Source organism: Anomaloglossus baeobatrachus, chromosome 9, assembly GCF_048569485.1.
Source record: "Anomaloglossus baeobatrachus isolate aAnoBae1 chromosome 9, aAnoBae1.hap1, whole genome shotgun sequence".
Lineage (NCBI taxonomy): Eukaryota > Metazoa > Chordata > Amphibia > Anura > Aromobatidae > Anomaloglossus > Anomaloglossus baeobatrachus.
The window spans coordinates 41,277,159-41,289,198 of NC_134361.1; the positions used below are offsets into that span (position 1 = coordinate 41,277,159).

General features: G+C 48.1%; 1 protein-coding gene across 1 annotated transcript in view; it reads right to left on the reverse strand.

Annotated features, from left to right (window-relative positions):
* Positions 1-714: 714 nt before the first annotated feature.
* Positions 715-12,040, reverse strand: part of EGLN2 (egl-9 family hypoxia inducible factor 2) — a 34,964-nt gene continuing 23,638 nt past the window's right edge. The window contains exons 3-6 of the mRNA XM_075322581.1: positions 11,782-11,901; positions 7,708-7,844; positions 7,556-7,623; positions 715-1,557 (exon numbers count right to left, since the gene is read on the reverse strand). Of these exons, the coding sequence (XP_075178696.1) occupies positions 1,505-1,557; positions 7,556-7,623; positions 7,708-7,844; positions 11,782-11,901 (378 nt within the window). The 3' untranslated portion in view covers positions 715-1,504. The remainder of the gene's footprint in view (positions 1,558-7,555; positions 7,624-7,707; positions 7,845-11,781; positions 11,902-12,040) is intronic.

The window sequence follows — 12,040 nt, forward strand, 5'->3', positions numbered from 1 at the left end:
CGACGGTAACGGTGGGCGCGGCAGCAGTAGCAGGGCAGAGCGGAGGGAGGGGGGGTGTCATTGGCGACAGTAACGGCGGGGGGGGAGGGGCGGCGGCCCGTACTCACACATCCTGGCGGTTGACAAGGGTTAAGTGGAGCAAACAGCATACGATGTGTGCTCCACAATGATGGCGCCGATCTCCTCCCTCTGCTGTGATCTGGACAGCCCAGGGGGCGCGTCCAGGTCACAGCAGACGCCTACTATAACGCTAGTGCATGGGGGCGGATCCCGACCACTGTTCTCTATGCACAGGGGCTGCCATAAAGGACTGTGGAACTGTCGTTACACATACAGCAAATCCAGCATGGCAGCCCCCGGTGCCTCCAGTAAAATTAGAATTAAATAAAAACTAAATAAGCTGCGATTTTCATTTTGTATTAAAAATACTTAATATCATAATCACTATTTTTAATACAAAAATAAAAAACGCGACACCTTCCCTTTAAAACTTATGAAATTCTGATAATTCTACATCATCAATAACTATAGAAACATCTCACACTGAAGCAACAAACTGTGAAGACCAATATTTGGGTCAGTCTCACATTCGTGGCCTAAAGGTTTGACCTATAATCTGATGAAACCATGCATGGCCGAAGCGTTCCACTCCATGGAGAAGGAGTATAACAAGGTGATGAAAGGTACGTGAGGCGTAAGAACAGACACACAATGTCATGAGGTAATTTTTATTGCAGCTGTTAAAATATAAATCGGTTTCTTCCTTTTCATACAAACATCTGATCTCGGCTTCAATTTGTCGCGGGCAGAGTTGAGAAAAGGTTTGAAATAAAAAAAGGGAACTTTCCTTACATTAACCCTTAAAACGGATAGCCAGTAGCAGCAGGGAACAAGAGGTGAGGATCTGGCTACGGGTCACAAGCGCCAAAACAAGACACATAACTTACTTCTATAGAAACCACTTTCTGGAGACCTGTGATCGCTCCCTGCTCCCTTGCATCATTTTCTATTTCCTGTTATGTTCATCCCTTTTTCACCCTTATGACGTTTTCAATCTTCACCTTGCCCTCAAGGCAGTCTTTATCACTAATCTTCAATCTATGAATGACCATCCATCCCCTTTTCCTGAGCTTAGCCCAATGCGACATCTTGCCCTCCCCCACCCTCCTACCCAGTCATGACAAGTGTACAGACGCCCCAGGCTGCTTCACCTCAGCTCCGTAAGGTTTGAGTGAACATTCAGACAATCGTCTAACCAAGCCAGGTACAACGCTCTGCAGATGTCAGCGGGCCATTCTGGTGTAATGTTCTGCCGGTCACATGACCCATCCGAATGTTTTATATTCACATTTTAGGAAAGAGGTTGATCAGGCGATCTCCATGCAGGCTGCGAGGAGGCAAAATCAACAAGACGTCTGCCTGGCAACTGCGGTGCGACCCTTGCCAGGATGTTAGCAGCTTTGAAGCTCCTACAGAACGACCACCAGGAGGCATCTAACCCACGTCACACATCTCCTGGGTGGGAAACTGGGACGTGGATTCCCTTCTGTCCACTGGCTGGAAAGAGGAAAACACAAAATTTTAAAAAGAAATATTGGAGATCTACAATAAAAATGTATCTAAAACATTCTTTATGCAATAGAAGTGAAACGTTCCTAGTAGTGATTTGAGAGTACTACCATGCTCAGGTACTTTGTACTCATAACTAGTGATGAGCGGGCACTACCATGCTCGGGTGCTCAGTACTCGTAACTAGTGATGAGCGGGCACTACCATGCTCGGGTGCTCTGTACTCGTAACTAGTGATGAGCGAGCACTACCATGCTCGGGTGCTCAGTACTCGTAACTAGTGATGAGCGGGCACTACCATGCTCAGGTGCTCTGTACTCGTAACTAGTGATGAGCGGGCACTACCATGCTCGGGTGCTCAGTACTCGTAACTAGTGATGACTGGGCACTACCATGCTCGGGTGCTCTGTACTCGTAACTAGTGATGAGCGGGCACTACCATGCTCGGGTGCTCAGTACTCGTAACTAGTGATGAGCGGGCACTACCATGCTCGGGTGCTCAGTGCTCGTAACTAGTGATGAACAGGCACTACCATGCTCAGGTACTCGGTACGCGTAACTAGTGATGAGCGGGCACTACCATGCTCGGGTGCTCAGTACTCGTAACTAGTGATGAGCGGGCACTACCATGCTCAGGTGCTCAGTGCTCGTAACTAGTGATGAGTGGGCACTACCATGCTCAGGTGCTCAGTACTGGTAACTAGTGATGAGCGGGCACTACCATGCTCAGGTGCTCAGTGCTCGTAACTAGTGATGAGCGGGCACTACCATGCTCAGGTGCTCAGTGCTCGTAACTAGTGATGAGCGGGCACTACCATGCTCAGGTGCTCAGTACTCGTAACTAGTGATGAGCGGGCACTACCATGCTCAGGTGCTCAGTGCTCATAACTAGTGATGAGCGAGCACTACCATGCTCAGTACTCTGTACACGAGTTGTGTCCATCCGAGTGTCCAACTGCTGGTTAAGAGTTTAAAGGGAGTCAATTGGGAACTCAAGCATTTTTCCAGTATATCTTCTGGAAAAATGCTCGGAGTGACTACCATTATACTCATAACGAGCAGTTGGATACTCAGACAGAGTCGATGTGTACCGAGTACCCGATCACTACTGCATAGCCATCAACGTAAAGTCGTCATCACAAGGGACTGAGGATCCCACATGTATGGTCACAAAATAAGAGGCTTCCTTATTGCAGGGTTACTTCTTACCCATTTTAATTCTGCATTATTTATGTAGAATCCCGCCATTATTGAATACTATGTGACATCATTATGGATATAGTATCTATTTACACCCACTGAACTTATAGATGTTATACATGTAGGGCGCTATCGGTTATGGTATGGGTTTTATCCCAAGACCACATTGCACCAGAAGCGTTTGCTTTGGTTTTACCTAGTTTGTGTTTGCTAGAAAAGCTTAACATTGTTAAAATTTAGGAATGGAAAACAGTTGATCAATGGAAGTACAGCGAGTTGAGTCACCACTGACAAGGATAGGTCATCAATCTACAAGCCCTGGACAACCCCTTTTGAAAGATGAGCATTTATAAGCCCAGCTATAGCGGGAGAGCTCATCAGTGCAAGTATATTCAGTCTCTGCCCACCATGTCTGACAGATCACTGCAGCTTGTACTGGCCGGTGTGAGATCTCAGCAGCGTAGAGGACCGACACTGAGGAGCTGTTGTGACGCCCTGGACTAGTCAGGTCGTCCCAGGTAGTCACACACAACACCACACCCCTTCCCAATTAGGTGACATCAGTCAGTGAATCTAAAAACCTTGTCACCACCCTCCAGGTTTGATGTCCACACCAGGGGGGCAGAGCCAAGTGGTTGGCTCCGCCCACCAAGGAGTTCACAGGCCTGGAGGCGGGAAAAGAGACACAAGAGTCAAGGACAAGTGGAGAGTAGTTTAGAGGAGGTAGAGAGCAGACAAGTTCACGGGCAGTCCTGTGACCAGGCCTGCCAAGAGACTACTAGGTGGCTGGGTCGGAACCCAGTCGCCACTGGCAAGGAGGCAGACTGTGGTGGCCGCCTGCAGGAGGTGGGATTACAGCCAGTGGAACCGTAGGGACCGGGGGTCGGGCGGTGGCCCGCCGGTACCGAACCGGGGAACCGATTGGAAACCAGAGCACCAGGAAGGGTACTCAGACCCAGTACAAAGCCCTGAACCGACAGGGCCAAGTCAAATCAACTGATTGCGGACTGGACTTAAGGACCTATCCCACACAAGCCCCGTTAGAAGACAACAGCCCAGCCATACAGGGTAAAGCCACCGCCAAGGCATAGAGACCCAAAGGGCCAGTGTCTGCGGGCAAACGGGCTCCTACGGCATATACAAGTCGGGGAGTGCACTACCGGTGTCTAGGCATAGGAGTCAAACATTTACACACAGAGGTGCAGGAGAAAGGCAGAAACCACCAACCTATATCGGGAAAAGCTGCAGCCGGCTGCGGGCCCCGTTCATCACTCCGTTTGGTTTACCAGAGACTCCAGTGTATTGTGTCAGAGTGAGTACACCAGTGCCATCAGGCACCGCACCACTTCACCCTGCACCCCGGCCCTCGCCAACCGGGCCCAACACCCCCTACCCACGGAGGGGTCAACACCTAGCTGTGCCATTACACCGCTCCCGGGAGCACCTATACCTTCACTGCAGCGGTGGTGTCTACAATCACCACAACCCGTGGGTGGTGTCACGAACTTACATCCCAAACCAAACCACCGCGGCCCCGGCCGTGGAACCCCTCACCCAAGTCCCCGCGTGTAGCGCCAACTCCCTTGCAGAGCGACGTGACCCCCGGGTCTGCGAGAGGCTCGAGCCACCACCCGCAGTACGAGCACGGATCAGAGCGGCTCGGCGGTTGAAGCCGAGCCCGCGGGGCGGTACACTGTTACTCAGGCCACGTGGGCTCAAAGAGGAGAGACACCGAAATTCCTTCTCAAATAGCGTATGCTCGCACGATATGGAGACAATGCATCCTAGACGCAGCGTCTGCCCTCCTGCGGAGATGCAAGTGTTCTACGCAGGAGAATGCAGCTGCCTGTGCCCACAATCATGGTTCCGGGTGCTGCAGACTCTGTTCTCCCCACCGTCTCAATCCGTCGCCTTGAGGAATTACGGTATCCTGCAAAATATTTTGCAGGAAACCATTTTTTCCCCATAGACTTCTATCAGCGATGGATTGCGACTGATGGCCTTGCGTTGCATGTCGTTTACTGACTGACCGTCAGGCGGGAGCAACGCTGAATGTAACGTTTTTTGAAGCGGCAAAAAAGAAAAACGCACTCCACACGTGTCTGTCACCATCCGTCAAAAGCTAGAAATGGATGTCTATGATGCTGGATTCCACCGTAATCCGTCACACGATGGAATCCAGTGCTGTATTCCGTCATGCTCTACTGAGCATGCCCAGCATGTTTGGCACACCCATTGGGCTGTTCCAAACACAAACGGATCATGACGGATCTGTCAAAACACGGACGCAGAACGTACGTAACAGACGCAACAGATCCGTTTTTTCACAGGATTCCTGTGAACGGAATTCTGTAAAATAACACATGCATTGCGTCAGTTGACATCTAAAAAATGACCGATCCGTCGTTGCGTCGCAACGACAGACCTGACGGAAGCAAAACAACGGAAGTGTGAACTTTGAGTTATTCTTTTCCTAAAAGTGTTTGTCAATAAGCCTAGGTGAGCGGAGATTGCCTAAGTAAATACAACAGCAACATCAGGTCTAAAAAGAGCCAATAAGTAACATATGCCGTTTATTTTGTGGTACATCTGGTAACAGAAAAAGAAATAAAAAAAAAAAACGCATCTGCCAAGCAAAATCTGATATTTGTAGCAAGCTGGAGAATGCCCATTTCTGCAGCCTAGTGGTGACAGACAGCAGTGGTATGTCTTAAAGGGATCTGCCATATGAATTTTCCTACTGCATCTAACAGCAGCATAATGTAGAGGCAAAGACCCCAATTCCAGCAATGTATCCCTTAATGGGTTACTTGCTATAGTTTTAATAAAAATCGTTTTTCCCTCCTGAGGATCTAGCAGTGCTCTGAATGCAGAGCTCTGTATGAACCCGCTCACCCCACTGATTGTATAGGCAGAAAGCGGCCACAGTGTACACACAATGCTGTTAATCAGTGCTGTGATCGGGGTTATATACAGCTCATGAATATGGACGATTACAAGTACAAAGGCATCTTGAAGTCACTCAAAGTCCTCCCACAAGTCCTAGAGGCAGATGTCAGCCATTGCTAAAATTCCAGATTTAAATTCTAAATGCACCAAGTACGCTACACACGACAACTAACATTCCGATCCGTGTCCGTGCCACGCGCCCTTCCTCCCATCTGTACATCCATACCGGCTAGAAGCAGGGTTTGCCTTATGCAGCTGTTAATTTCCATGTGCTCAGTTTTGCCGTCGCGTGCCAAGAGGCCAAGACCAGGAATAGGCTGCATTCACCCATCATTATCTAACCTGGAATGAATGATAAAGTCCCCTCTCCTACTGTCCTTACAAGCGCAAGAAGAGGCGCAGACTGAAGACACACGAGATGCAAATTCAGTCAAGTGTTAGTATTAAGAGGGTCTAAGGGGTAACGTCTCCCCTTGTGGAATGTGCTAGGCCGTCATAAGCAGACTTATCGGCCATACGATACGATATATGGGCAAGAGTATTGTGCAGGGTTCTATTTACTCCTACAGGAGGCTTTGCAACATCCAATAGGCATTAATATGGAGGTGGTCACCTCTTAAGGCCCCGTCACACACAACGAGATCGCTAACGAGATCGTTGCTGTGTCACCGTTTCTGTGACGCAGTAACGATCTTGCCCGCGATCTCGTTACGTGTGACACCTACCAGCGATCAGGCCCCTGCTGGGAGATCGCTAGTCGTTGCCGAATGGTCTGGACCATTTTCTTCAAAAGGTGATGTCTTGCTGGGCAGGACGCATCGCTGTGTTTGACACCTAACAATGACCTCCTATACAGGTGGCTCATTGTTACTCCATCGTTGGTAAGGTCTGACTGTGTGACATCTCACCAGCAACCTCCTAGCGATCCCGAAAACGATGCAACCTGATAAGGATCGCTGGTAAGTCGCTAAATGTGACGGGGGCTTTAGCATCTGCTCTTCTGGGAAGACTTTCTACAAGATTTCGGAGGAGTTTGAGAATTTTTGCCCATTGGTCTAAAAGAGCATTTGAGAGGTCAGTCAGCGAGATGCCAGAACCTCTCATTCAAACCTCAAAAGGTGTTGGATGGGGTTGAGGTCATGTTCTTCCACCCAAAACTTCCCAATTAATGCTTTTAAAAGGATCTTGTGCACAGGGCACAATCAACAAGACCACCGGAGAAGGGCTTTCCCACCAAACTGTTCCCATAGAGTTGGAAGCTACAATTGTCAAAGTATCTTGTGTTGAAGTATGGAGATTTCCCTTCACTGGAGCTAAAGAGAGGTCTATCGTATTTTCTCTCCTCTACCAAATATTATAGATGTCACAATGAAGTCAGGCGGGTAACTTTCTCCCGGAATTCACCAAACCCAGACTCATCCATCGGACAGAGGAGTGTGATCGATCACTCCACAGAACATGCTTCCACTGCTGGTGGCGGCTTTACACCACTCCATCTGACACTAGGCATTGTGCGTTCCAGTAGTTACCCATCACGAGAACCACAGGTTGCATTATCCCCAACTGGAAGGAATGGCGGTTGTGCTTAAAAGGTACTGTTCTACTGAAGGTTTTAAAAATGGTAGCCTAGCAAAGCACTTGGCCATTTTAATTAGTCCCACACGAGTGACAGCAGCTCCATTTCACAGGATTGTTGGGGGTCAGACCTCCACTAATCAAGTAGTGATCATTAGAATATCCATTTAAGAGTCTTCCTATCCAGCCAATAATCCAGGACAATTGATAAGCCAACATTACAAGAGTAACATACAGAGTCACATTCCTCAGCCCCTCTCACCTAGTCTATATTTGTCTTTGGCCTCCGATCGTTCCTGTGCATCAAAATACCAGACAGTGATGGCAAACCTGTAGATGGAGAGAACAGAGCGATATCTGTAGGATCCCGAACCTGGAAACCGGTCATATGGAAATGGAGGTAGGACGACTTACCGCATAGCGTAGGCTGGCTTCACTTCGTGAGGATTGCGGCGATCAGACCAGAATATCAATAACCGGTCAAATAATGGCTCAATGTTGGCTACAACGGAACGTCCTTCCGGGAAGATTTGTAGGAGTCCACCATGGACCTAAGTATACAGAATGAAGGACTATAAATCAGCGGATCATTATGGATTGGATATATCCAGTTGATAAATCGAGGGGGTACTGTGCGGAATACATTACAACACATCACAACCAATTTTTCCAGTGACCTATCTATGTGCAACAGTTTCACGGTCAGAGTATGACCACAATGTCCGGAAAAACTAATTATTCAAAGTTACTTGTGAGTTCTGTATACTCTGCCCGTTACTTTACCATATGTCCAGTTGGGGACTGAGAAAATTCAGCAAGTTCCACAAAGTACGGCTGAAAATCCCCAATCCTCCTACAAGCCAGTGATATTGGGAGGGGGTTTCTTGTACCCAAACATCTAGGAGGAGGCTGGGCCTGAGGAATTGAGGAAGGGCAGTAGGAATTTGATTTTTTTTTATGAAGGGGCATGACCAAGGTTGATCATTTGCAGCCACAAGCTCTGATGTCCTCTCTACTAATATTGTCCCATATACCAGCCGCCGAAAGACAACGATAAGAGGGCCCATAACCCATGAAGCCACATTCACACAGTGGTCCCATTATGTCCCCACCTCAACTAATATGGCAAAATATGCCGACATGTATGAACACAGCCCAAAACGTACTATAGGAGCATGTCAGGCTTACGTGGAATTTTGCATACGACAATAATATTGAATAAATCTGATGCAGGAGTCACACGAGGCGATCTATCGTGCGATAGATCGTCGGGGGTCACGGTTTTCGTGATGCACATCCGGCTTAGTCATCCCGTGTGACACCTACGAGCGATCGCAAATCGGTGAGAAAATTGGGTTTCGTGTACTCCGTTTATTTTTTAAAAAAAATCGTTTAATTTTACTTTGCGCAGGTTGTTAATCGTACCCGGGGCAGCACACATCGCTCCGTGTGACATCCCGGGAACGATAAACACAGCTTACCTGCGTCCCGTGGCACCCGCCGGCTATGCGGAAGGAAGGAGGTGGGTGGGATGTTTACGTCCCGCTCATCTCCGCCCCTCTGCTTCTATTGGCCGGCCGCTGTGTGACGTCGCTGTGACGCCGAACGTCCCACCCCCTTCAGGAAGTGGATGTTTGCCGCCCACAGCGACGTCGTTCAGCAAGTAAGTACGTGTGACGGGGGTTAAACGACTGTGCGACACAGGCAGCGATTTGCCCATGATGCACAAATGACGAGAGCGGGCATGATCGCACGATAGATCGTACCGTGTGAAGCCCACATTAAACTGGACGGCGACGTATGGAGGGCGACGTCGAAGTCACTTCTGAGCAGGCACAGATTTGTGCCAATCTTAAATCTGGGCCGGTAGCCCTCCACCAACCTAAAACCCCTCCGACACCTTTCCTTGCCAATTTTGAAAGCAGCAAAAAGATTATATTATTTACAAATCATGGCTGAAATATGGCGTGCGCCTTAAATTGGTGACTTTCCTAAAATGTATTGTTAAGGAGACTTAAGGAGGGAGGAATTAAAAGTCTTAACACTTTACTAGCGACGTCCGGCGCAGAGTTGTAGGCTGGCCGGGGCCGGGGTTCCGGCAGGTTACACCTTTGGTATTTTGTAAGTCATTCATGGCTTTCCAGTCCATGCCCAGAGGCTTCTAAATAAACTACAGTGATTGGATACCGGAAACGGCGGGCAGGCCGCACGTTGTAATGAGAACGTGAACCCTCCGCAGCCAATCAGTCAAGGTGAATTTAAAGGGCAACACACGTCAAGCATAAATATTGACTTTAGCTATTCTTTTCTGTAGAAGGCCGTATTATTCTAGTCAAGGCTATTGGTTGAGTACCAGTAAACAGCAGTTATTACTTCCATTATTCAGTAAGTGAAGACCACATAAAAAAAAAGGAACACAAACAACCATCTTTGTTGCTCGTAGCAACCAATCACAGAGCAGCTTTTATTTTACCACAATAGTGTAAAAGAAAAAGGCTTTGTTGCCCATGGCAACCAATCATAGCAACGCTTTAATTTTTTTTTTTTCTTCAGATTGTCCCAATTCATCAAAACTATTACACCCGCTATTATAAGAGCAGCAAGGAGGGCAATGCAGCCATCAGTAGGTCTTCAGTCTCAGAAGTGCATCTGGCATCACATTTATATTATATAGTCTGATGTTATAGGATTTACTCATTGAGAACTCTTTAATCTCCCAAAGTGATGATCTACACAGAAAAACAGAGCAGCCACCAAAAATGGAGGCTTCCAGGCAACATGAATATGGAAGGGGGGGGGGGGGGGGGGGGACCACAGCAGTGGCATATAGGAACTTTGCAATGGGGTGAGGAGTTAAGCCCCCGTCACACACAGCGAGATCGCTAGCGAGATCCCTGAAATGTCACAGGTTTTGTGACGTATCAGCGACCTCGCCAGCGATCTTGCCGTGTGTGACAAGCAGCAGCGAGCAGGCCCCTGCTGTAAGGTCGCTGATCGTTACAAAACGATCAGGACCATTTTTTGCTCGTTGGTCTCCCTCTGTGCAGCACGCATCAGCATGTTTGACAGCGGGACACCAACGATCTAAATGCGCAGGGAGCCGGAGTCGGGCAGCGGCGGTACGTTGGTAACCATGGTACACATCGGGTAACTATGCAAAGCGCTTTGCTTAGTTACCTGATGTGTACCATGGTTACGTGCGTACGCGGGCTGCCAGACGCCGGCTCCCTGCACACGTAGCCAGGGTACACATCGAGTAACTATGCAAAGCGCTTTACATAATTACCCGATGAGTAACATGGTTACCAAGCACAGTCGTTACACGGGTTGCTGGTGGCTGGTCTCTGATCGCTGTGGACATCTGCCTGATTGACAGCTCACCAGGGACCATGTAGCGATGCTCCAGCAATTCCTGCCAGGTCGAATCGCTAGTCGCACCGCTCCATATAACGGGACCCTTAGGTAGGAGGTTATCTTGACCACACATTGTTCTCCCACCATAATGAATTTGAGGGGTGCCAATGTGCTGACATGGAAGGGGTCTACTGAAGCCCCTATCTGCAGTAATTATACAGCAGACTGCACACAATAGACACAAGAGACACAGAGAGAGACACACACACACAGACAGAGACAGAGATACACACACACACAAACTAACTGGACCTAAAGCAGTTTAGATGTGGGTGTCCATATAGTCTCAACAAAATAGCACTAAATCAGTACTGACAGGGTCACCCTCCCTTTATAGGGATGTACTCTATTGACAAGGAGAATGGTTACACTTTGGTTCCTCAGCAGTAGCACAACTAGAGACCAATGGATCCCCGTGCAAATTTACTGCCTGCCCCTCCCACACTTCCTTGCATGTTGGCCAGATGTATATGCCCTTGTAGCATTCCAATAGCATCCTAGGCCACCTCCTGGTAACTAGGTCTCTCCATCCTGCACGAATGGCACTCAACCTGGGACACATGTCCCCATCCTGCCTCCAACGCATACATAATTTAAAAAAAAAACACAAACAAACAACACACCCACACACACACACCACCTTGACCGGTAGCTTGTATTGCAGCACAGGGGCCCGACGAGTCTCTGCCCTGCAATGCACGACCGTTACTACCCTATTCCTCAGGTATACAGAGAGGAAATGTTTAAATAACAGATTTTTACTGAAACAAAATCTGAACAATGTTCTAAAATCCAGAGGAGTTTGTTTTTTTTTGTTTTTTTTTAAATCTTCTATGCTCCCATCCATTACGTATATTTGAGGGGTGGAAATAAAAGCACTAAATCAAGATGCCAGTCGCACAACTGTACTATCCATGACCAGAGTAGATCACTACTGAGTAGAGTCATGGACAATTTAATCACAGGATTGTGTCCCATGACGTCAGCTTGAAGGAAAGTCACCCGACCCCTTGTCTCTTCAAAAATCCACTTTGGGCTGGTGGCCATGAAGTACGCATTACTGAGAGGACGTACCTTTGTGTCCCAGTTCTGATTTAGGTAGTAGATGCAAGTTAAGCAGCGTCCGTCCCGGTTTGGATTATCCACATGTCGTACATATCCCATCCCGTTGCCCGGATAACAAGCGACCATTGCCTGGAAGAAGAAAGAAGAAAGAATCGATTGACAATATTTTCGGATTTCTTTTATATACTTCTGAGAGCACAACACTGGAGTACCTGGCTATAGTAGAAGTCAATGAAATCAACCACTTACACCCCTGTGTCAATACAAT